Source organism: Saccostrea echinata, unplaced genomic scaffold (assembly GCF_033153115.1).
Source record: "Saccostrea echinata isolate AGI-Se365-2 ecotype Australia unplaced genomic scaffold, CSIRO_AGI_Sech_v1 ptg000025l, whole genome shotgun sequence".
Lineage (NCBI taxonomy): Eukaryota > Metazoa > Mollusca > Bivalvia > Ostreida > Ostreidae > Saccostrea > Saccostrea echinata.
Window position 1 is genome coordinate 5,574,233 of NW_026889774.1, and position 27,040 is coordinate 5,601,272.

Consider the following 27,040-nt stretch of genomic DNA (forward strand, 5'->3'; position numbering starts at 1 on the left):
GTCTTGGGTTCTGGTGTTAGGGTAAGGCTTTGTTGAATCTGTAGTGAAAATGCATTGTACCTGTGAAATTCTTCTCTGCTTCTGGGCATATCGGAAGCAAACTGAGTAAAAGTTTAAATGATATAAGTAAGCGTATTCCTACCAGATTTTTGAACATCTGGACCATTTGTCTAAGCATTTTGGTCCTGGGCAGGGCTCTATTAATTTGTATTCTACTGAGAGAAGTTATTCCCCTTTTCCATTCACCTTTGATAATTAATCACTGTAAATAATGTATTTGAAAGGTTAATGGAATAAGATAATTATGCAAGAATGTTTATTGTATAATTCAAAAAGTACTTTCTTAGTTTTAATAATCAGGTAGACCTGTAAGTAATAGATAAATAAAAATGAGACAAAAATAACTTATCTTATTAAAAGTTCTTCAAAGACCATAAGAGAGGTCAATGCTAGAGGTTTTAATATGGGTTTAAAAACAGTACAGAAGCACTAATAGTTTGTTAATAGTCTGCATGGTGATAGTGTTAAGTGGGGAACAGATTGAACTTAATTTATGAGTTGATACTGAATACTAGACTAATTATTTTGTTGATCCTGATCTTTCTACTTCTCTTGCTTTAGGGCAACAAAGCTTCATCTATCAGTGTATTTAACTTCTAAATTGTTGTATTATACTCAGGTGACCGTTAAGGCCCTTGGGCCTCTTGTTAGTAATATGTATCTATAAATAGATATATTTTAGAAAAATGTAAAAAAAAATCAAATTTTGGCAAAGTTTTAGATGTCAATGCTGGATAATTAGGAAGTATATTGTAAATATTAAGATGTTAATGACAGTAGCTAGACACCACTAGCCGGAGTGGACAATGGTTGAGGGGGATTCTCATTTCTATTTTTAGTATCAAGCACCTAAATATAGATATGTCTCTGAATGTTAGGAAAAATGACAGTGTTATGCTAATTGGAAGCTTCATAGAAAAAGTCTTAACAAATATTAACTTTCTACAATATGCCTTCAAAAAGAACATGTGATTGTACAATAATTGATACAATATTGAGGATTGACTCTTGTTTCTCTTTATGGCAACGATGGTCTAAAAATAGATTCCTCGAATTATCGAGAAAATGTAGATTCTTGCACTTTTTCAGGCAATGATGGATGGAAAAAATGCAGACTGTTATAAACCTATGTGACTGACAAGTAATAGAAACCATGTACAGAAATATACACTATCTGAAGGGGGTTCCCTTTTCTATTTATAGCACAAACACCCATAAATAGAAACATCTCAGCATATGAGGAAAAATGACAATTTTCCACCAGTTGTAAGCTTCACTGAAAAAGTATTTACAAAATATACTGCTGTCTACAATACATCATGAACAAGAACATTTGGACAATTAATAATTGACACAATATTGAAGATGGACTCTCTTTTCTTTTTGTAGCAATAGCTGTCTAAAAATAGGTGCAGTGAGTTCTTTAGAAAATAGAGATTCTTGCACTATTTTAGACATTATGGATTGAAAATTTGAATACTCTCTATTATAAACATAATGTGACTGACAAGTACAAGGAACCAATGACTGAAATGCAAAATGTTTCAAGGGGATTCCCATTTCTATTTTTAGCACAAACAATAAAAACTTAGATACGTCTTAGTATATGAGGTAAAATAAAATTTTTTCCACATACTGGAAGCTTCATTAAAATTTTTACAAACATATTGCTACCTACAATATTTCAAGAACAGGAACAGTTGTTTAGACAGCACTTTACATATTAATGAAGGTAGGCTCACAATTCCTTTTTAGCAACAGTTGTCTAAAAATAGATGCTGTATTATGTTAATTCGCACTACTTGAGATATCATGGATGGAAAATTTGCAGACTAACTCAATGGTGAAAACGAAATGAAATATAGAGATAACGAACAATATTCAAACTCGAAGTCCATTTAGACAATACAAATTGGGAGCAGAGCAAACATGGACCTCTAAAAACATCAGAGGTGGGATCAGGAGCCATGGAGGAGTGAGCATCCCCTGCTGATCGAAAAAACCCCGGAAATATCCGTAGACAATTCAGTGTGTAAATAATGGCCTAACAATTAGTATGAAAAACGTCAGTCAGCATTTGACTGAATGATAGGTTGTATTTGCTGACAAAGTCATTGTATCGACCATAAAACTTGCGATATGATGACTTCAAACGAGACTATATCCTTGTTTCATCAATTTGTTTGTCAATAGCTTGCCTCGTTTTAGAAATTGTTCATACCTAGAGCATGTTCTTGCATATCGAACAAATGGGAGACATAAACCCCTATATGCAGGTGATACGGGTAAATTGCTACATAAGTAAGGGAAGTTGACGATTGAAAAATTGAAGTCATCACGTTTATCATAAAGCTTTGTTGTTAGGTCATCATTAATGTCTTTTTCTAGTAAAATATCCATAATGTGACTGACAAGTACATGTCCTAGTTACCATTAAGTGACAAGCAGAAAAAACAATGAGGACTTCCAGTTCTATTTATAACTGAAATACACAAAATCAGTGAGGATTTCCATTTCTATTTATAGCAACAAAATTATACAAGAGACCTGAGGTCTGTTCAACAGAGCGAATGATCGCGAGCGCTTACGAACATTTCCTTTGGAAAGATAAGGAACTTAGCGCAGGTAGGTTAAGGCTTCCCGTAGAATATCACAGTGCACTCTGTGCCTTCACATCTCTGAACTACCAAAATATGACGTCGTAATGGAAAATGACGTCAATTCACTGCAAACTTGTGGTGTTATGACGGGGAGAGTGTCATGAGCTTTACACTTTATTTCAAACTGCATGTAAAATGCTAGTTAGCTATTGCAAAATTCACGGGTCGTTAAAGGTTTTTTAAGTCTGATATGTCCGAATATTTTAAAAATACACCGCTTACCTACCCTTGATTGAAATTCAGCATGTTCGAAATGCTTATGAAAAATATACTTTTGAAATGTACTCTGTTATATACCTGTGGTTGGAGGTAGAATTTATTTTGTGTGTATAAAAGAGTCTGGTGCAGGTGATTAATGAGGATTAATCTGAGAATTTTTGAGGAAATTTGTAAGAAGAGGTTGTTCTCTAACTGAATCTTGCTTGGGAAAATTGTGTACTGGCTTTGTTTTAATACAGATTACGATATTGTGTGGAAAATACCCTCAGATTAGTAGGTAAGTTGAATTTCTCACGAAATATTTTGTACCCAAGTAATACTATGACTTTTCCCAAGCACATTTCGGGTACACAAGGATACGATGAGTTTATTTATATAACAATATGTAAATAATCATTGTGTTAATCAGTTGCGCCGAAGCAATTTATATGAAACACTTCAAAAAATTATAAATGATCGTCACGTGATCAACAAAGTCACGTGATATCACAACAAATATGTTAATACATAGCCGAGGAAACCCTCTATATAAATTGGATGTACTAAAGTTCAATACTTATAAATTAAAACCATAACCAACCTCGCAATGACATATTACGTTTTGAGCGCATTTTAAAGCTTCGGGAAGCCTTAACATAGCTGCGTAGGCGAGCGCTCGCGAACGTTCGCTCTGTTGAACAGGCCTCAGGTTTTAAGTCATCTGAGAATAACCCTGTAACGGATCAATGAAATGGCAATTAAGTACAGGTCTCTGTAAGAATCAGGCAAAAGGTGAATCATGAGGGTTCTCAGAATTTCATGATTTTCAACATATAGATTTCTCTTGTGCTACAATCAATGTATGCAAAGTGAAAAAAGTTTTGGGTCATGGTTACTATGGAAACATGACAAAAGAAATTTCCTTAGCAACCAGTCAATTTTCCATGTGTATGGACAAAAAAATCACAAATCTTTAGGGCTTGAAATTTATTGTGAATATTTAATAATTTCTTCTTATTTATTCTTATCCTAAAGATAAACATTTAAAGTGTTTTCACAATGCATTGCATAGAAATAAGATTTTGAGATATATCTGTACTACACATGGGTAGATATGCATGTTTTGTGTTTTTTGCTGATTCAGCATTTTTGTTGATTTTGGTACTTTTCAAAGCCTTATTACTCAAACTTCTGGCGTAATACAGGAGTTGCAAGTATTTCGCATAAAAGCAGAGGAATGTCTCTTTTGGACTTTAAATTCAAAAAGGTGTGTTTTTTGAAAATTCCAATCCGTTGCCTAGCAACAAAAATGGATGTTTTGATAAATAAAAATGGAAAATCGTACAATGTGAACATTACTAATCTAATAATTTGTTATCTGAGAGTATAAAAACACAGTTTAAAGTAAGGAAATATATCTGAGACACCTTTGCAAACCAAGAAATATTGTAAAGATACTTATCTCCATGGCAACCACAAATTCTCCATAGCAACAAAGCAAATAAAGTCACTTTTGGCAAATATTTATGAACAATTATAAAATATTAATCCATAGTTTGGTAGCATATTGTGATTAATCAAATTTGATTTTGTAATAGATGTCTTAGCAAAGTACATTTTTATAATTTAGCCGATTTTAATACTTTTAACCCATGGTAACAACATTTGAGCACATAAGAACCAAGATATGTTATGGAGAGTTACTAACAATTTTCTGTAACAACTTGAACCTTTTTGGCATGCATGCTCACCGATTATCATAAAACTTTGCTCGTTATAATAGTTACAATTTTGACAACAGAATTTTAAATCAATCAAAGTGTGGTTGTCATGGTAACAGACTTGATTTCAACAAAATTTAGATTTTTGGCTACTGTGAATCTTTATTGACCCTTCACAAGCACTTAGAAAACCAAATTGGCCTTTTACATATAAAAAACCCCCAATAAACCTTGTTGCCACTTATTATGTAAAGAAAGTATTTGGAATAGATCTCTTTATAGGTGGTAACCATGGCTGCACTCGGCATACATTTTATATGCAGAAAAACACTCAGTGTTTTCTTATTATGGGAGTTACATGACTTAACTCAATCGCCAGTGATAAAAAATAAAAATACTTGACCTTATAAAAAAGGTTTTAGCAATATTATTCTTACAATGAAAATATCAGTTGCCGAGATGACACAGCATAGTACCATGATTTGTGCCTAAGTTATTACCCAGCAAACAAAGATTGGGGTATAAAGGAATCACCTGTCTGTCTGTCTGTCTCTGTGTCCTTTTGTCCATGCAATCATGTCCGGGTCATAACTTTGTAATGCTTTGTAATCTAGAAACAATACATTACAAGTTCATTCTTGATAAAAAAAAAAAATTGTTAATAGTCTGAGGGTGTATCTTGACTTTTACCCAAGGTCATTTCAGCTAGTTCAAGGTCACTAGCAGTTAAAAGTATAAAATTTGTGTCTGGTCTATAACTGTCTTTTTCTGTATTGCTGCTTGAAATTGGTTGAGCGGTTCTAAAGAAGAAGTTGAAAATGTTCAAAAGTTAATGCACGACGGACGACACACGACGACAGACAAAAACGGATAACAATAGGTCACCTGAGTGACTCAGGTGATCTAAAAAGTTGTTAAGCCATGTAATTAACCATAAATTTAGGGGGTATAAGTAACAAGAGGCCCATGGGCCACATCGTTCACCTGAGCACTGTGGCTGGGGAAAAAAGCAAAACTCAGTTCAGAATTGAAAAGCTTTAATGCATAAGTGGTTCTGACCTACCCTCCAAAAGGGAATGGGGGGGTATGATTTGAACAAAATTGAATCTACACTAACTAAAGATGCTTACATATTTCTTTCGCAGCTCTGTTAAGGCTGCATAAAGGGGGCGGGGCCTAATTTATACGGGAAAAATTTACTGTGACATCACACAAATATAGCAATTCCTCACAATAACAGAAAATGATATAGTTTGCGATTCCAAACTGCATAAGAGTAATGAACTACATCAAAACGTACCACTGCATTCATTTTTGTCGCTTGTTAAATCCCACACAGCAAGATATAAACAAGTCACTGGTCGCAATGCACTTGTCGACATGACGTCATCATGGTAAAAGTTGACGCATTTTATGTGCAGTGAGAGGCGGATCAAGTAATTTTTTCACAGTGAAAATTGCATTTTATTATTAAACAGAATATTATTTCCAAATCTTAGGTAGACCATTAATACAATTCTGAAACCTTTGTTTAGTGCCATTATTTAAAAACTATCTAGAGAACGTATTGAATTAATTCTACCTTGTTTTTGTCTATAGGGTTTGCATTTTTTACTCCGAAGTGCCTCATTAAATCGCCTTTTTGCAAGGGCATACACTTAATAGATCTTGATCATTTTTTGAATGTACATAACGCACACAATCCTTAACTTGAAAAATGCTGCTGCTTTCCTGAAATCGAGAGCATAACTTGATAAATACATAAAATACTTGGTAAAGGTCACACACATTTCGACTAAAGTCAGATAACTTGAAATTTAAACTAATAAAATGTAAATTCTATTTAAAGCAGCAGCACTTTCCATAAACTACAAATTATGTAGAAACAATTTATTACTTAAATTTTTAATTTTAACTAGGGTATGCCCTTGCGATATTGAAATCTGTTTGTGACCTACAGACAGTACAGAATACAGGCATTTATCACGTGACTGTCAAATAACGTGACCAAACCAAATTCAGTACAGAATGGGGTATACAATGTTATTTCAAATAATATTAAAGTCATGTGATAATATAGTACCTTTACAATAATAAATTCAGTTTAAAAAGGTATGTACATTTGCACGTTTATGTTTCGTTGATTTCTTCGAAGTACGCCTTAACATTGATGCGTTGTCTGTGACTTTTTTCCTACAAGTTTGAACTTTCGTTATGGTCCCACCCTACCCCCGGGGGTCATGGTTTGAACAAATCTGAATCTACACTATCTATTATGACCAATCATAGCTTTGCTGTTCTTGAGAAGATTTTAAAAAAAAATTTCCTATGTATTCATATACATAACTTTAATTGCCAATTGTAGTCCCACCCTATCCCCAGGGGGTCATCATTTTTTTCAAACATGAATCTACACTAACTTAGGATACTTCCGAATAGTCAATAACCAATCATGGCTTTGCTGTTCTTGAGAAGATTTTTTTTTCTATATATTCCTATGTAAAACTTTTATTGTCCATTGTGGTCCCACCCTACCCTAGGGGGGTGGGTTATGATTTGAACATACTTAAATCGACACCACCTGAGGATGCTTTCATATAAATACGACCACTCATGGCTTTGCTGTTCTTGAGAAGATTTCTATTTTTTTTTTCCTACAGTACCGACCAGACACACCCTAACAGAAAGCGGACCCAGAGCGCACCCCGGGTTCGCTCTCTGGGTTCGCTTCGGGTTCGCTTGGGGTCCGCTAGTGCTGACCCCGAGCGAACCCGGAGCGCACCCGTAGCGAACCCGCAGCGAACCCAGAGCGGACCCAGAGCGAACGCTGAAAGCGAACCCCAAATTCAGTAGCGGTCCCAGAAAGCGAACGCGCGTTCGGTGTTGCGCAACAGAGCTGTCAATCAGGATTAGCGATTAACTCATCAGCGCGTCGACCAATCAACATGATTTAAATACATGTATATAGGGAAAGTTTATTTTGTCAATTCTTATTATCCTACATGTAGACCTTACATTGTATGTTTTTGAATTTTTGTAACTACTTGCAAGTCAATAAAAAAAACGCAAAAATGCTTATCACTTTCCTTCGCGTCGATATATATAATTATACAGGTTTACATGTTCACGAACCTCTTACATGTACTACATGAAATTTTCGAAATACTTTATATGGATATAAAAAAAATATTAGGCGGGTACGTTTTGTACTTGTGCATGAAAAGTACACGCAATTCCAACATTAGTAAATTGAACTTGCAAAGATACCTTAATACGAAAACGTACATATATTTTTTCATTACATAGGTGCCTGTATTTGAACTTTGTCATAATTATTTAATTTTAACACTTTAATAATTAAAGTTTCAAAGTGAAGCCAAGGTCATCACGTGTCGGTAATCATCAACCTGTTTCGAAGACATTGCAGGTGCTAAGAGCAATTGCGGTGGTTTTTTTAATTGACACTTGCTAGCTGGATGTATACTGTCTCCATGGTCACGGTATACCTGAGTATATACATGTACTCCCCCTACATTCGATGCACCTTAAGTTACATGTACCTCGTCTGGGCACGTTATCAATAAGAAATTCAATTATCTTATTATTATTTTTTTGAATTTGGAAACGTCACAGTTCTTTGGTACGTTGCATGAAGAGTACATGTTCATGTAATTTGCTGTCATCTGAATGCTGAAAATCAGTAAAATAGCTTTACGAGAGAGAGAGAGAGAGAGAGAACACTGTATATTATTTGAAATTAAAATCGCTACAACCGGCCCATAGAAAACAATTCGAGTACGGAGAGGGGTGGGGGGATCATCGAAATAAAACAATAATAATAATAAAAAAAAACATCGGGTGTTATTATCTTAATTTCATCTACTTAATCATGCGACTTTACGGTTATTGAATTCTTGTTTTGTTTGTTTTCTTTCTTGTTTTTATTTATTTTTCAACATTTAGAATTTTGTTTGTTAACATGCCGCTTCAGTATGTACATGTATGTAGTGGGCCGGGGGAGGGGGGGGGGGGATCATGAACCAGTAAGGAACACAAACTATTCAAATGATCATTTACATGTATTTGAAAACAACTTAAAATAATAATATATTCTTATCAGTAGACCAGATATTAGTTTTTGTTTGATTGTTTGTTTTGGTTTTTTGATTGTTGTTGTTGTATAAGTCTTCAGTTAAACTCGCCTTATAAAACAATGATTTATAGCATGGAAGTAAATTATAAATAATCTGTAAAACGAAACTCAGGTTACACTGTATGAGAATTTTTAGTGATTATCACGACCTACATATACATGTAATGGACGACAACCTAGCTTAAATGTGAACTGCTAAATATGAAGACTGAGCATTTTTCGTGTACAGTATGTCTCAGGTATTTCATAGATAAGATCATAATTCAGTTATTTGTCTTTCAAACATTTAAATTACGATTTAGCAATTGCAATTACAATTGGAAGTTCCAACTTATTTTAAAACGCATGAATAATGTAAACAAATGAATTTGAAAGCTTTTTTTTTATTAAGATACTCTTCTCAATTTCACTCCATCCGATACATCGAAAATAAATTAACACCTTTTCTTCTGTTTCTTTCGAGATACACGTATACTTAGCTTGTAAGTTAAGAAAAATAAAAGTGATAATTCTACGTCGAATGTACGGTGAAATTCTTGAAAATTTATCAACGTTCTCCATATTGTCACTTACATGTTCATGTTTCGATCGCCATAAAAACAGTAATGATCGATTTCACTACTGTATTTGGAATATACAAGGGGCGGGGCTTACTGGCGGCAAGATTAAAGCGGGGTCCGCTTCACGCATGAGTGCGTAAAGCGAACCCGGAAAGCGAACGCCGGGTTCGCTCTAGCGGACCCAGAGCTGACCCCGAGCGAACGCAGAGCGAACCCGAAGCGCACCCAGAGCGGTCCCAAATTTTCTGAAAGCGAACCCGCAGCGGACCCCGAGCGAACCCAGGGTGCCCTTTGGGTTCGCTCTGGTGTTAGGTTGTGTCCGGTCGGTACTGTATACCCCTATGTAAAACTTTCATCGTCCATTGTGGCCTCACCCTATACCAGGGGATCAAGATTTGAACAAACTTGAATCTACACCACCTGAGGATCCTTCCATATTAATATGACCAATCATGGCTTTGCTGTTCTTGAGAAGAAGATTTTTAAAGATTTTTCCTATAAATTCCTATGTAAAACTTTAATCGTGCATTGTGGCCCTGCCCTAATCCCGGAGGTCATGATTTGGAAAAAATAGAATTTACACTACCTGAGGATGAATCCACACGAGTTTCATCTTTCCTGGCCCAGTGGTTCTTGAGAAGAAGATTTTTATAAGATGCCATTAATTTTCACTAATTTGTAATTATCTCCCCTTGGAAGAGGGCGTGGATCTTCATTTGAACAAACTTGAATTCCCTTTACCAAAGGATACTTTGTGCCAAGTTTGATTGAAATTGGCCCAGTAGTTCTGGAGAAGAAGATGAAATTGTGAAAAGTTTACGACAACAACGACGACAGACAATTTTCGATCAGAAAAGCTCACTTGAGCCTTCGGCTCAGGTGAGCTAAAAATTCAAACATTGTTTCATTTCTTACCATGTCAATCAGTATCCCTAACAAAAAAATATTATGCTTCTTGTCAGTTTGTCTCTATATATAATCAATACCCATCTATTTTCGCATAGTGTTCTAAGAGTTTATAAGGCGTAAGCATACTCTGCCGTAATAGTGCACTGCTTCTTTTTCTAGAGAAAATCCGACATCACCCTCGCCAGGGATCGAACTCACGATCACGAGATTGTCAGTCCGACGAGCTGCTACCGACATGACACCATTATCAAACACTTATTATAATGTATACATGTATAAACCTAGTTTCAAATATTTGACACTTAAAAGAAAACAAAACATTTTTTTTTGAAATAGTTTCTTAAAATTTTTTATCCCTTTATTAAATTAAGGTTCTTTGAAATTTTCTGTACATTATACCTAACTGCATGAAACACTCAAAATTATGACGTTATTGTTTCACATCGTGACGTTATAATAGGGGTATACCAGCATGTTAGTAAGAGGTGATGAAACGTTGGAAATCGAAAAAAATATTTTTGCTTTTATACAACAGTCAGCATAATAATAACAATAGTGTGGTTTGCATGCACCTCCGGCTTGTGCACCATGTATTAAACCCTGACTACTTTTTAGGCATAGTGCATGCAAAGCACATTACTATTACATAAATCAAACGCTTGAATCCATACTTTTCAAAACTTATTTCCCTTGGTCGCCATCTTTGAGGAAGAACCAGTAGAACCCTCACAGTAGGCTTTGTAGTTTTCTGGTTTGTATTTGTGTCATTTGACTAGAAAAAAATTTTTGCTTCTATACTGATTGCCACAGGATAAGGCTACCCATACATTGAAGGAAAAGAATTTAAACACAATTGATGCATCGGAGCACGCCCATATATTTGGTAGGAAAAAGTGTTTTTTCCCTTTTGACCTTTTGGTTGACCCCGCAAAAGGACACAACTTTTGCAAAGTATGGATTAGATTATTCACCAAAGTAATGTGGAACAGCCTATTAATGTCCCCAATTCAACATTCCAAAATTATACATGATACATGATACAAATTAATAAGGAGAATATTAGTGGTCCTGATATGATATCTACACTTTTAACCTAAAGTGACATTGAACATTGCCGGAATGACCTTGGATCAAGGCAACAACATACATAGAGCCATGTGTAATATTTTTGTGAAAAATGAACATTCAATGTTTTTTCAATTAAAGAGCTGTGAACAAGAAATGAACTTGACACTTTTCCTGGAAACAGCCTTGACCTTGCCAAAATGATCTTGAATAAATATGAAGACACAGCCCAGAGTCATTAGCAATATTTGTGTCAGTTATGGGCTTCCAGTGTTTAATTATTTCAAGATGTAGACAGGGCACAATGTATACATTTTTTAAATAGATCATGAACCTGATGAAATAACCTTTCGTCAAAATCATGACATACTTTAAGGTCATAATCAATTTTTCTATGAAGTATGGACATCCAATACTTTCCATTAGAAAATTACCGTAGACCTGGCACAAATTTAACATTTTTTTCTGCCAGTGATTTTCACTTGCTAGAATTATCATGGGTCAAGACCATGACACACTTTTTGTTCACATGCAATCTATGCCAAAAATGAACTTCGAAATGACTCTCCATTACAAAGTTATGTGGCCTGGACACATATTTTAAACCTTTTGTTGAAGTGACCTTGATCTCATGGAATGACCTCGGGTTAAGGTCTGAACATACCAATGGGGCATAAATCTTTTTGTGAAGCATGAGCTTACAATATTTCGAAATGTGGTCAGGACACGAGTTATACTTTTTCTGTAAAGGACCTTGAACTTGATCATCTGACATCGAATGAAGAACATGATACACCTCTTAATCAATCTCTGTATGAAGTATGAATATCCGATGTGCCTCCATAAGAAAGTTATAGACCAGACAAATTTTACACTATTTACTGCCAACGACCTTCAACTAGCTGAAATGACCTTGGGTGAAACGTTAAAGTCAAAATTCAAGCTCAGATTATAATCAATCGTTTTATCAAGAATGAACTTTCAATCTTTCTCCATTACGAAATTATGACCCCATCATGATTGCACAGACAAATGAACACAGAAACAGACAGACAAAGTGATTCCTTTATACTCCCGTTTTTGTTTGCTGGGTTATAACTATGGCTCAAATGATGTGTTATCATGGCAGCCGATATTTTCATTGTTAGAATAATATTGCTAAAACTTCTTTTCATAAGGTAAACTATTTTTATTGTTTCTTTATCACTGGCGATAAAGTTAAGTCATGCAAGTCCCATAATAAGATAATACTGAGCGTTTTTCTGTATATAAAATGTATGCCGAGTGTAACCATGGTTACCACCTATATAGAGATCTATTCCAAATACTTTCTTTCCATAATAAGTGGAAACAAGGTTTATTGTTTTTATTTTTATATATAAATGGCCAATTTGGTTTTTTGAGTGCTTGTGAAGGTTCAATAAAGATTCAAAATAGCCGAAAATCTAAATTTTGTTGAAATCAATCTGTCTGTTACCATGACAACCAAGGCACATAGCAACCAGACTTTGTTTGATTTTGTTTGATTTAAAATTCTGTTGTCAAACTATTATAATTGTAACTATTATAACGAGCAAAGTTTCATGATAATCGGTGACCTTGCGTGCCAAAAAAAGTTCAAGTTGTTACAGAAAATTGTTAGTAACTCTCCATAACATTCTGTGGTTCTTATGTGCTCAAATGTTGTTACCATGGGTTAAAAGTATAAAAATGGGCTAAATTATAAAAATGTACTTTGCTAAGACATCTATTACAAAATCAAATTTGATTAATCGCAATATGCTACCAAACTGTGGATTAATATTTTATAATTGTTCATAAATATTTGCCAAAAGTGACTTTATTTGCTTTGTTGCTATGGAGAATTTGTGGTTGCCATGGAGATAAGTATCCTTACAATATTTCTTGGTTTGCAAAGGTGTCTCAGATATATTTCCTTACTTTAAACTTTGTTTTTTTACTCTCAGATAACAAATTATTAGATTAGTAATGTTCACATTGTACGATTTTCCATTTTTATTTATCAAAACATCCATTTTTGTTGCTAGGCAACGGATTGGAATTTTCAAAAAACACATCTTTTTGAATTTGAAGTCCAAAAGAGACATTCCTCTGCTTTTATGCGATATGCTTGCAGCTCCTGTATTACGCCAGAAGTTTGAGTAATAAGGCTTTGAAAAGTACCAAAATCAACAAAAATGCTGAATCAGCAAAAAACACAAAACATGCATATCTACCCATGTGTAGTACAGATATATCTCAAAATCTTATTTCTATGTAATGCATTGTGAAAACACTTTAAATGTTTATCTTTAGGATAAGAATAAATAAGAAGAAATTATTAAATATTCACAATAAATTTCAAGCCCTAAAGATTTGTGATTTTTTTGTCCATACACATGGAAAATTGACTGGTTGCTAAGGAAATTTCTTTTGTCATGTTTCCATAGTAACCATGACCCAAAACTTTTTTCACTTTGCATACATTGATTGTAGCACAAGAGAAATCTATATGTTGAAAATCATGAAATTCTGAGAACCCTCATGATTCACTTTCAAACCTACTTTGCCTGATTCTTACAGAGACTTGCACTTAAACAAGAGACTCGAGGGCCTAGGATCGCTCTTCTGAATCTTATATATTTAGATTAAGCCTTGAAATCCCAAACGTAGCTCTGTGACCTACTTTTTGGATAAACTGTGAATTCAATGATTGTAAGCCTCTTATGATTTGAAATATTCAGATATTGCCTTAAAAATCCCATTTTTTGTTCACACATTTCGAGGACCCAAGATGCTTTATCTGACAAAGTTTGATGACTCTAAGCCTCTTATTATCAGAAATATTTAGATATAGCTGTGAAATTCCAAAATTAAGTCACTTTAACATACCTTTAGGTTAGCATAGTCCGTGATCCCAAGATGCATCAAATGAGAACGTTTGATGATTATTAGCCTCTTACTCGCTCAAATATTTAGATATTCCCTCAAAAATCCAAATGACCTACTTTTGTTTGACACATCCTGAGGACCCAAGATGCATCACGTGACGAAGTTTGATGAATGAAATATATGGAGATAACGAACAGTATTCAAGCTCAAAAGTCCATTAAACAATACAAAATAGGAGCAGAGCAAACACGGAACTCTAAACATCAGAGGTGGGATCAGGTGCCATGGAGGAGTGAGTATCCCCTGCCGACCGGTCACACCCGCCGTGTGCTCCCTGTCATCATCGGGAAATAAAGGAAAAAATCCGTCGACAATTCAGTGTGTAAATAATGGTCTAACAATTAGTATGAAAAACGTCAGTCAGCATTTGACTCAATGATAAATTGTATTTGCTGACAAGGTCATTGTATCGACCGTAGAACTTACGAAATGATGACTTTAAACGAGACAGCTGATATTCTTGTTTCATCAACTTGTTTGTCAATAAATTACATGTACCTCGTTTTAGAAATTGTACATACGTAGAGCATGCTCTTGCACATCGAATCAACCGAGAGATATATATCCCGTATGCAGGTGACGAAGGTATATTGCTGCATAAGTAAGGGAAGTTGACGATTGAAAAGTTGAAGTCATCACGTTTATCATAAAGCTTGGTTGTTAGATTACCATTAACGTCTTTTTCAAGTAAAATATCCAAATATGAAACAGATGTGTCAGACTCTGTGGTATCTTTTATCTCAAGCTCACCAGGATATATCGTATCGACATAAGAATGGAATAGCCATTGTTAATTGACAATACATCGTCGATATATCTAAATGTCGAGTTGAAGGCTACAGCAAGTGTTTTCTTCTTTTCATGTACAAGATTTTGGACAAATTCTGCTTCATATGAATACAAAAAAGGTCTGCTAATAACGAGGCGCAATTGGAACCCATGGGAATTCCAATAGATTGTTGGAAGACCTGGTCTCCAAAAACCACATAGATATTGCCTATCAGAAACTCAAGCATGTCTTTAATGTCAACTTCAGAGTACTTGTGTGTACAATCAGAATGTTTTTTAACAAAATAATTTTGCAAATGACCAATGATAAGGTAAATATATTTACGAGTTCCATTTTTATTGAAAAAGCAGCTGTCAATTATATCAAAAAGCATGGACTTTAATTTATGGTGGGGAATGGTTGTGTATAAAGTAGGAAAGTCGTAAGTTTTTAAGCTGTTGATTTTGGTAAAATCTTGTGTTTTCAAATTTTCCAAAAGTTCTTGGAATTTTTAAGTACCCACATCTGATTTACACCACTTCTCGAATATATTGTTGCACAGCATTCTTGAAGTTTCTCCTTCATCACTGTTAATATCTTAGTGAGGAGTAAAGAAAGAGGCTTGGTCGAACATTTACTGAAACCCGCTATGTATCTTTGTTTGTAAGGATTTTTATGAAGTTTCGGAATCCAATATAAATATGGTAATTCAAATTCATTTTGGTTGTTTGGAATATTAAAAATATTCAAAACTGACATATGATTTTGAAGAATTTCTTCCTTACAAAGGGAACTACGAGTATAAGTTGGATTACCACTTGTAGAATTAAATCCAAGTTCCTTTAAAATACATTTAATATAATGAGCCTTACAAACAAAGACAATGTTGTTACCTGCTTCGTCAGCAGGGACCAGTACGTACTGATCATGTAATCTATCTAGTTAACTATATTTACGTCACCAGTAATAACGTGTCCAGCAGGACTATAGTTATAGGGCGAAGAAGAACATGAACACGATGGAGGATTATGTTTCAGATATTCGATATCCAGGCCCTGTCAAGTTTTTTTTGTAATTAAAAAGTTTGGAAGCAATAGTCGATGTATATTTGTAGGAAATACAAGGTGTAGTCTTTAACTTGAAATATGGTGGAATACAAGACTGGACCCTTTTGTGATTAAGAATATTACTTATATTAACCGCGTCAATCCCTTTGTTGGCATATTGAATTTTAAGGAAAAAACGGATTGTTTTAGCTGCATTTTCTTCAGTAAAACGCGGGGGTTTAAAAAACCTATGATTTGCAATATCCATAATCACAGATCCGAGCCTATATTCTGGTGTCGAGGAATCAAAAAATGGACTTTCCTTGACCTTTTCAAGAAGACTATTTAAAAGTTTCAAAGGGACAGAGTAAAGTTTGGTGCGAATATGATGTAGAACTAACTGTTGATTTACGTAAGGTAGCAATGAATCAAAAGAACCATCGTGTATTAAAGGCTATTGTAAGACCGATGCCCATGACTACGCTTACGTCTCTGTGTATGGTTAAAAAGTCCAAGCCAATCTAAGCCAATTACTATCTGAAATATTTAAATATCGTCATGAAATTCTAAAAGTAGATCACGGTGATCTACCTTTTAGTTGATACATTCCGAGGGCTCAAGATACATTAACTGACAATGTTTGATGATTCTAGGTTTCACAGTGTCCAAAATATGCCTCTAAAATGATTTGAAATTAAGGGGGCCGACTGGGGTTTTCATTGCGCAATACTTCGCGCAGCAAAGTAAAATAAAGAGTATTTACTCTTTTAAAGCAACTATTTTTACATAATTTATAAAAAAATAACAAATTTAGGAAATATGAGGTTAAAAGAACGATTTTTCAAATGATGGGTAGAAAGACGTCGTAATAGTGTGTTTTTGACGTTATGAATAACCGAAGTTCTTTAAGCGGGGTCATTAATTATGCCATAAAATAAAAAGTATAAAATATATGCTGAATTTTGACATTTTGAGATGCCCCCTCTAGAAACCAGACGGTAGAATTTTGTGTTTCTTGCACAAAATGTACAATATAGTATTACCCATCAAATAATAAAATTTGAGCAAAGAGTCTATAGTAGTATTTGTATAATTTGCTCCGAAGTGCGAAAAAATGGTATTTTCCTATATAATCCTATAGTAAATGTACCTGTATTTTGAGACGGTCCCTGAAAAATAACCAGACGGTAGATTTTCCATAAACTTGGCATGTATACTGAAGTCAATGTAAGGTATATAGGGTATAAAATTAAAGAGTTTCTCTATAGTAGTTTTCACACAATAAAACCCCAGTCGGCTCCCTTAAATACTGGCAAAATTCAAATGCATCAACTTACAAGGTTTCAGTAGCTCTCTCAGTAGCTAAAATAATGATAATAATGTTTTTGAAAATGATTTGCCATGAAATTCAGAAAGTAGGTCTCCTACGTTTGAGTCAACTTGACATGAGGTCCTTTGATGCATCAATTGAAAAAAAATCTTAATTCCAGTCATTATGGGCAATATAATAATGCCCCAAGGTGATGCCTTGAACAATTTTTAATCTACATCATATTTTCATCCATGTTAGCATATAATTAAAGCTTGGTGATAAACTGCCCAGTGGTTCTTAAGAAGAGGATTTGTTTTAGCAACCACTACTTTTACCTAAGCTGATCACCTGTTGTCCGTCATCCGTCCGTTTGTCCGTCCATCTGTAAACTTTTCACATTTTCAACTTCTTCTCAAGAACCACTAGATGAATTTTGAACACCTTTAAGTTAGTACAAAGCATTTTTTTGTGAAGGGGAGTTTAAATTGTTAAAATTAAAGGCCAAGCCCCATTAGAAGGGTAGACAAGAAGAAACAAAAATAGTTTGGGGTCTTTAAAACATACTAAGTATTCTCAAGAACCAGTAGGCCAGAAAAGCTGAAACTTAAGTGGCAGCTTGCGGAGGTAGTGTAGATTCTGAATTGTTCAAATCATGACCCCTGGGTGTAGGATGGGCCCACAATAGGGAATCAAAGTTTTACATTGAAATATATATGAAAGTTTTAAAAAATCTTAAGAACCACTGGGCCAGTAAAGCTGAAACATATGTGGACGCTTCTAGAGGTAGTTTAGATTCTAAATTGTTCAAATCATGTCATGACCCCCAAGGGCCACATTAAGTATGACAAGGGGGAAATCTGGTGAGGAACAGGAGGGACAAAGTAATTAAGCTGAGCGTAGTGGCCCATGGGCCTCTTGTTTACCTAATTATCTCCCCTTGTTTAAGGGGCACATCCCTATGTTTAGTATTAATGAGAGCCCTTAAGCCAAGGACACTTTGTGACACATTTGACAAGAATTGGCCAAAAGGTTCTTTAGATATGGTCCATATTCCAAAAGGTTGACGCAGACCACAGACACGGCCACAGAATAAGCTCTTTGAGTCTTTGGCTAAAAAGAATTAAAAACTATAGACAAAATAAACTTGTAGATTAATATATTGCTTAAAGACAAGAATTAGGGCAATCAGGAATCGGAAAAATAATTAGTTTTGTAATCAGCAACAACACAGAAAGTAGATGCATGTGGTCCATATTGTCTAAAAGAAAATTCCAATGATAATTGATGTCTTCTGCAAAATTTAATTAAAATACAGAAAAATGCACAAGTTCATGATGTCAAAATTGGGAATTAGGAGTTCATCTGTAAACTAGAAGTCTCTGATGAAACTGTAGCTCTATCGGTTTGTACTTATAAAAGAGGAAGAGGAAAGAAGCATCTTGACTTGAAACATTGGAAGAGCATTAGGTAGAATAATGGTCCTTGGTTTATTGCAATCAGACTAAATCTGCAGGAGGAGTAGCCTTTAAAGAAAATTACAGAAATTTTTATCTTTAGTAAGCATATCAACATCATTCATCAAAATCAAAAAAGGATAGACAATTTGTATACATATCTATATTTAGGTGCTTGATACTATAAATAGAAATGGAAATCCCCTCAACCATTGTCCACTCCAGCTAGTGGTGTCTAGCTACTGTCATTAACATCTTAATATTTACAATATACTTCCTAATTATCCGGCATTGACATCTAAAACTTTGCCAAAATTTGATTTTTTTTTTACATTTTTCTAAAATATATCTATTTATAGATACACCTATATTTTTTCATGAGATGACACTACTAATTCTCAAGTATGAAAACACACATAAGATTTGGAAATTTTCCACGGACAATTTTTCTTATTTAGCCTTAAAGATCTCAAAAAATGCTAAATTCCCCATTTTTCAAATTTTCAGAAACCATGTCAATTTGCATGACCTTTTTCATAGATTGGGAATATTTCTAGAATAAATGATTATATGCCCTGTGTACCTTAAAAGTTCAAGTTATCATATGATCCAATGATTTTAGTTTGAGTGTAGTAGATACCGATAAATATCCGTTTACATTTCCTTCATTTTCATGTTTTCATTTGGCCAAAAAGGGCCAAAAAGGGCCAAATTTAATGGATCCGTCTCCATGGCAACCAAGTGCACGTGTGGAACTTCCGACACCATATATGCTAGTTTTGTACCAAGACACATCTGTGGTGCAAATTTCATCAAAATCCGAGACATGTCGTTTCCAAGCCCTATAGTAAATTTGTTGCAATTGGTGCTTACAGAGAATGCGTAGTAAAGTTTAACGTATATCTTGGAAATTCCTTTACAGTAGCATATAATAATTTGTACAAGGTTTGTACAACGATTGATTGGATCGATTGTTTTAGTGAAGGGGGATAGATAAAAACGATGTTTGTTCTGGTGCTCAGTGAAAGTAAGTTGGGAAAAAAATGTGTCCTTAGTTGAACAATTCGTTATGAAAGATCGACAAGTTACAGTTAGAAATATAGTTGAATATTTTAAGAATATTATAATTATTAAAACCCTAAAATACTGTTTACTTTAGACTTTAAACATATTAGATATGATAAAAGAAGGCGCCAATACTTTTTCCACAATGGAAAACCGACGCATCCAAGACAGAGAAGTCGGGAAAAATATCCCTGTCAACTCATCCTATTGCCGAGATTTGGCCATTTATGACAAATGGACAGTTCTTGTTTTAAAAAAAATAACTTGCATGGTAAGAAATATAAACCCTAGAAAAATCTTTTAGTTTCTGTGAGCAGAACGCTACGGAGCATTTCACTTGAACGCCTGGATCACGTGATTCGCGGATGGGCAGAACTGTGGCAGATGGGCAGATGTAAAATCGGAGAGGACAACTTTAAAAAATGATAAACACCGAAATCTAATTTTATTTATTTTATAGATGTTATTCAATAACATGTAGTTGGCGAACTTTTTGATCACTCCTCGTATCTTCTGTACTAAACTCAGAGAAAAAGCAGTTGTGCTTGGTATTCTAAATCATTAGTTTCACAAAAATTTATGCCAAATTATGAAAAATAAGATAAAGTCTAGGCTTTATTGTGCCCTTTAAATTTAATTTTTTCAAAGAGTATAGTTGATAAAACAAGAATATCAGCATTCTCATTTAAAGTTGTCATTTCGTTATTCTATGGTCGATACAATGACCTTGTCAGCAAATACAATTTATCATTAAGCCAAATACTGACTGACGTTTTTCATACTAATTGCTGGACCATTATTTACACACTGAATTGTCGACAGATTTTTCCTTTATTTCCGGATCATGACAATGAGCACACGGCGGATGTGATCTGTCGGCAGGGGATGTTCACTCTTCCATGGCACATTATCCCACCTTCGATGTTTTAGAGGTCCGTGTTTGCTCTGCTCCAAATTTTGCATTGTTTAATGGACTTTTGAGCTTGAAAACTGTTCGTTATCTCCATATATTTCATTGGTTTAAATATGAGTTGAGAATATAAATGTGATAAATCATGTAATAATATGGCATGAAGGAGGACCATTCTTGAAATATGACGTCATTAATTTGGTACATTTCAAAGTTTTAAACAGAAGATCCTCAAAATGACTCAATTCAATGGTAATTTCCTCATTTCAATTTTAAGATATGTTGTGTAAAATCATTTGAAAAGTCACATTTCTCAAAATCATTGTGGGCGATGCATGTACTCTATATTATCTTAAATAATGCATGTACTCTATATTATCTTAAATAAAGTTCCACTGAAAATTCAAGTCTTCTGCAATTATTTAAGAAAAGATATGAAAGTGCACAAGTTCATGACGTCACAATTGACATTTAGGATGTATGAAAAAAAAATATTTGTATGTTCTTGCTGCTTGAAAAGGATGAGCTTTAATTTCTTACATCACTTCCATATTCTAGAAAAATACAGGGCATGATTTGTATTGAAACTACCTCATTCCTTATCACCTTAGTTGTTGTTTGTTTATTGTTTAACGTCCCTCTCGAGAATTTTTTACTCATATGGAGACGCCACCACTTGCTGGTGGAGAGCTGCAAATTTTGACCTATGCTCGGCACTTAGGACCATTGAGCAGTGTGGGATCTTTTTCGTGCCAGCACCTACTGCGACATGGGACCTCGGTTTATATGGTCTATCCGAAGGACCGGTCTTCACGTCCCACAGTGGGATTCGAACCCGCGATGTAAGGATCAACTCCTTACTTCGCGACTCTAGACCACTGCGCCACGCGGGCAACCCTTATTGTGGGATTCATTCACACTAAAAATCAAAGTTAAAGTCAACAATGGAGGTTGGATTAGATTATAATTCAATTCAACTGCATGCATATTTTTGCGTTTTAGACAATGGAATAAGCTTTCAGTAAATGTATATCTTGAATATAACGTGTAATTTTTTTTCAGCATTTAACAGGTGTCAATATACTGTGGATTTTTGTGCCACTTAAGTCTCTCTGGAGATCTTTTGCTATTTGTTCTTGTCCATTATTGTCTGATATGTGTAATTCAGCATTGTAAACTTTTTGAAAAACTTAAACTTCTCATAAATGGTTCAACCAAATTCAGTATTTAGCATATCTTTAGACAAAAGGAAACAAAACGTGAATTCCTTGGCCCTAGCTAGTACCTTTGGAGCTTAGAGGATGCGTCCAAAACCTGATAAAAATTCATTCTTTAAAAATTATATTTACGTCTAGACATCTAGCGGGAAAATATTTTCTTGATTATAATTATGCATTTGCCCTCCACCAAAACTAAAATTCTTGACCCCCTAATCCACGGTTTATGTTTCAGGACAGATATTACCTGGTCATTTGTCGAAACATTAACTAAATTAGTTTAAAAACCTTCATCTTACACATGGACATGTAGCAAAGTGTTTAGATATTTACAAAGACCAGCATCCTTTAGCAAAATTGTAAAAAATCCTGTCTCCAAAACCTGGGTTCAGGCTCAAGGGGGATGAAAGTCTTGTTTTGAAAATACACTTTACCTTCGAACATTTTCTTTCCGTGTGGAAATGCATCTGAAAACAATCATTTTCCTGATTATTATAAGGACTGAGTCTTTAACGAGAATTAAAGAATTCATGGCCCCTGGATCCCTGCATAAAGTGATTGTCAGATGTTGAAAATACACTAAATCATAGCAGGCAGATAGATCGAATTCTTTCAGGTTTCTAGTCCTCGTACGGTTTTGTCTGAATTCAATAAATCTTCGCGTAGAAGTAAGCTACACTATGATAAAAATTCTAGATATTGATCTTTTTATTTCAAGGAACGGTGTTGCCATCATTGCTTGAATATTTGTGAATTCTTAAAAAATGTATCCCTTCCACAGTTTTGGTCTAATTTTAATTAAATTTGATACACTGTGCCAATACAAATAATTCTTAAACATTTTGTTTTGTAAATTTCAATAAAAATGTTTCCATGGTTCCCAAAATATATTGATGCACGAACTTTGTTTGAAATCTGCTCTTCCCATAGTTTTTGTTTGATTTCGAAACATCGAGATAGATGGTTGTATTTCTGTATAACGAAAAACTGGTGTTCAAAGCCCAAATGCAACTTTTCCTCCCTCTTGCGAAGTACAAACTAGGAGAGCAACAGTATCATACAAGACAAGTGGTTTCTTTGTACAGGGAAAATGAAGATTTCTCATAAATTATCAGCAGTATACCTTAAAGGACATAATGGCTCATGGACCTATCGTTGGTTTGTTGATAATTGTATTCAATTATCTAAACAATTTCTTTTCAGGGCCCTGCTCTTTGCTTTTACAATGACTCAGTCTTTGAAGAGAAGGACTGGGACGGCATCACAATGGTCAGGAAGAGCAACAAACAAGAAGATCCACTTAAAGTTGGGAAATTTGGGATTGGATTTAAATCCGTGTTTCACATAACAGGTATTCAGTAAATGTAATTTATCTAAAAATTTGCCTTTATTGGCTGTTGATAACATATATTTTTTATGTTTTTGATAGCAATGTTTTGACACAGTTTGAAAAAGCTAAAAAATAAAAATAATAAGAATTTATTCATATACAATAATCCTTTTACCTATTTGTACAGAATATGAAAAGAATGGTGTTTACGTTTTAGCAGAAGCATATACATGCATAGAGTTGTAGATTATACTTCTAAGTAAATTGGCTTACACAAAAGTGGTGCAGATTTTCACAATATAACGTAAACAATGGTATTGCATGGTTTTTGTTTGATGACCAGGAGACTGAACAATTAAAGTTCAACCCCCAAAACATTTCGTCTTAGTCATAAGGACTGTTATTTCAGTGGATGAAATAAAAAATGTCTTCTCTCCCCTTCCTAAGGAAGATTGTAAGAAATTATAAAAATAGGGCAGGGTCACTGAACCTGAAAAGAGGTCTAAAAGAGTTTTCTTTTGTAGAGTGTTTTCAGTTTTGTCAAAATCTGTCCCCACTAAACTAGGATTGGGTCCCAATACGGATCATAGTTAACATAGGGATATATATTTTGCCACGCAGAATGAATTAAGTAGTTGTCGAAGTCACATGGTTGAGATTTAACAGTTTATTTTGGAAGAATTTCATTGTACAAGTCCATGTGCCTTCGCCAACTATTTATAGGCTGATGATTCATATTCATTTTCTTCAAAACGTGGCCAAGGTCGTCTGGACTGGGCCTCAGATAAAATTCAAAGTTTACAATAAATATAAAATTTTACGAGATACCTCCACAAAGCTACACGACCACGGCTTAAATAAATTCTAAATTGGATGTTGAAATCACTTCAATGATGGCTAAACAAGAGGTCTTAATTTCCATCTTTATGACAGAAAGATTGCTAATGAGTGTTGAGGTCGTGGGCCTCTTTTAACATTTGTTTGGTTTATTATGTTCTCCAAACGAAGTTTGGGAACATATTGTTTTTACTCTGTTTCTTATTATTATTATTATTATTATTATTATTATTATTCTTTTTTTCTACTTTCTTCTCCGGTACTATTTTGTCCGGGAGTGTTCTCATAGAACCACTCATCCGATTGACATGAAACCTTTTTAGGGTTAATAGGCATGTTGTGTAGGTGTTCGGAACGAAGGTCATTTTGCGCGCACATGCATGCACGTAAGCGCGCGTGCAATGAGTGAAATGACTGATATAGTTGATGAAGCCGTAACTTTTATATTTCTTGATGAATTGCTTTGAAACTCAAAATATAAAGATATATTAGTAGTCTAGACAAGATAACACGGTCAAATTAGCGTGAACTCACGCGCATGCACGTGCGCTCTTCTCTGATTGGCTGAAACAAAAATCTCAATAATTTCCTTCTTTTTTGACAAAATACTTTGAAATTTAGAATATAAGTATATATTATAAGGTTCTACAACATGTATATAGGAAATTTCTTGAAAACACGCGCATGCTTGTGTGCTGCAATCTGATTGGTTGAAACTTTGAATGTCCATAACTCCCTTGGTTTTCAACAAAACAGGATGAAATTTACGACATGGATAGGCACATAGAGCTCCTACATTATGATACTATCAAAATTGAATGCAAGGCCATGCATGCGCGTATGCTGAATTCTGATTGGCTAATACTTAAAGGGTTACATCTCTCTTATTTTTCAACGAAATTCTTTAATATTTAACACAAATGTATGTATTATGACACACTATAAGAAAATTATTGTGAAAAATGTAGAAAACATGTGCAAGCACATGCGCTGAAATTTCATTTGGCTATATCGGAGTAGTTTTCCAATGAAATACCCTTAAAAATAAAGTGTCCATCTATATAACAAAAGTATTGTCTAATTTATTGAAGCTTGTAGGGAATGGGGCATCATAAGGGATTGGGGAGCCGTTTGGGGAACATCTGTAACGGTTCCCGTTACAATTAGCACTAGTTAAACTTTGATTTTAAAACATTTTTTGCAGATACTGTCTGTGTTATTAGTGGAACAAAAATTCTGTTCATTGATCCTTTAAACGAGCTAGGGGATCCTAACAAAGTTTGCAGTATTGCTCCAATCGCAAGTTATGTGCACCCGAGTGTGTGTGGTCCAACAGGACTGGAGTCATTGTATAACGTATTTGACATAAATGAGGAAACGGTCAGAAATGGAAAGTTCACAGGGACTTTATTCTGGTTTCCCATTAGAAAATCACCATCAATATTGTCAGAAGATACATACTCACCTGAAAAAGTTGAGGATCTTTTCAAGTCTTTTAAAGAAGAGATAAGCTCTGAATTGTTGTTTTTAACTTCTATTGAAGAAATCGGAATATACAAAATTGAAAATGATACATGTGAATCTGAGTGTACTATTGCTTTAGATCAAAGTTGTGCAGAGAAAACGAGAAAGGAAAGACAGAACTATAAGGCAGAAATCAGAGATATTGAGGTAAATATGGCTCAAGATGACAGCTGGATCAGTCAATGTAACCCAGTATGGATGAAAAATATGGTTACATATAGGATTAAGATGAATAAACTAGAGATGCGTCAGGTATGGTTCATTGTCCACTATTTTCATGCAGGAAGAATGAATAAAGAGCTTTTAAATCTTATCAGAAATCGGCGCTCTAAATATAGGCCATATATCGGAATTGCGGCCAGACTTGATGAACCTATTCACTGCAGTCAGTTATTTTGCTCCCTGCCTCTCCCTTTCGAGGTTGAAAGTCCGACAGGATTACCTGTTCACGTCAATGGATTCTTTGCTCTTGACAGTAACAGACAACATCTTAAATGGCCATCCCATGATCAGAAAATAAGTCATTCACATTTAGAAAATGACATGCTTTGGAATGTACTAATGGTACAAGAAATTTTACCTGTGGTTTACTTGGAATTTCTGAAGTCATGGCAAGATGATTCGTTTGTATCTGAGTTGACTAGAAAGTACTTAAAAATGTTTTATCATCACATTCCAAGAATGGCAATGATCAAGAACCATTTAACATGTGTTGGCGAAAAAATGCACCAGCACTTGCTCGAGTCCGAAATTCCTTGCCTTGAGAGTGGAAAATGGATTCAGACCAAGGAAGCATATTTTGCTGTCTTTGCAGAGAACACTCAGGAAAATGAGAAGAAAACTGTGAAAGAACTTTTTCAGAAATGTACAAATAAAGTTATTGTTTTGAAAGGACATGAGGATCTCTTTCATCACTGGTCAGGCTCTGATTCCAACTTTGTTTTGAAATGTACGAATCCCAAAGAAACCAGGGATCTTCTTAGAAGAGACCATACATACAAACAGCTAAGTGCCAATAGCAAAGGACATCTTCTTGTCTACATATGTAGCGATAGAAAACTTGCAGATTTAAATGAAATAGAGTTATTACCACTGCAAAATGGGAGCTACGGAACAGTGCAATTGAGAAGGAGGGGGCCTCAAAATACTGTTTACTTATGCAAAGAGGATGAACTTCAGATTCTGACTGGTAAAGAGAGTGTTCTGATTTTGAATACAAATGCCACCTCTGAAGTTGGAAAAAATTTAGAGTCTCTTGCATCAACAGGTACACAATAACTAAAAATTTTATAAAGAAA

At 34.6% G+C, this 27,040-nt stretch overlaps 1 protein-coding gene across 1 annotated transcript in view; it reads left to right on the forward strand.

The window, feature by feature from the left end:
• Window positions 1-27,040, forward strand: part of LOC133192837 (sacsin-like) — a 99,517-nt gene that overhangs the window by 56,717 nt on the left and 15,760 nt on the right. Inside the window, 2 exon segments of the mRNA XM_061328843.1 lie at window positions 23,255-23,402; window positions 25,423-27,009. Coding sequence (XP_061184827.1) covers window positions 23,255-23,402; window positions 25,423-27,009 — 1,735 coding nt within the window.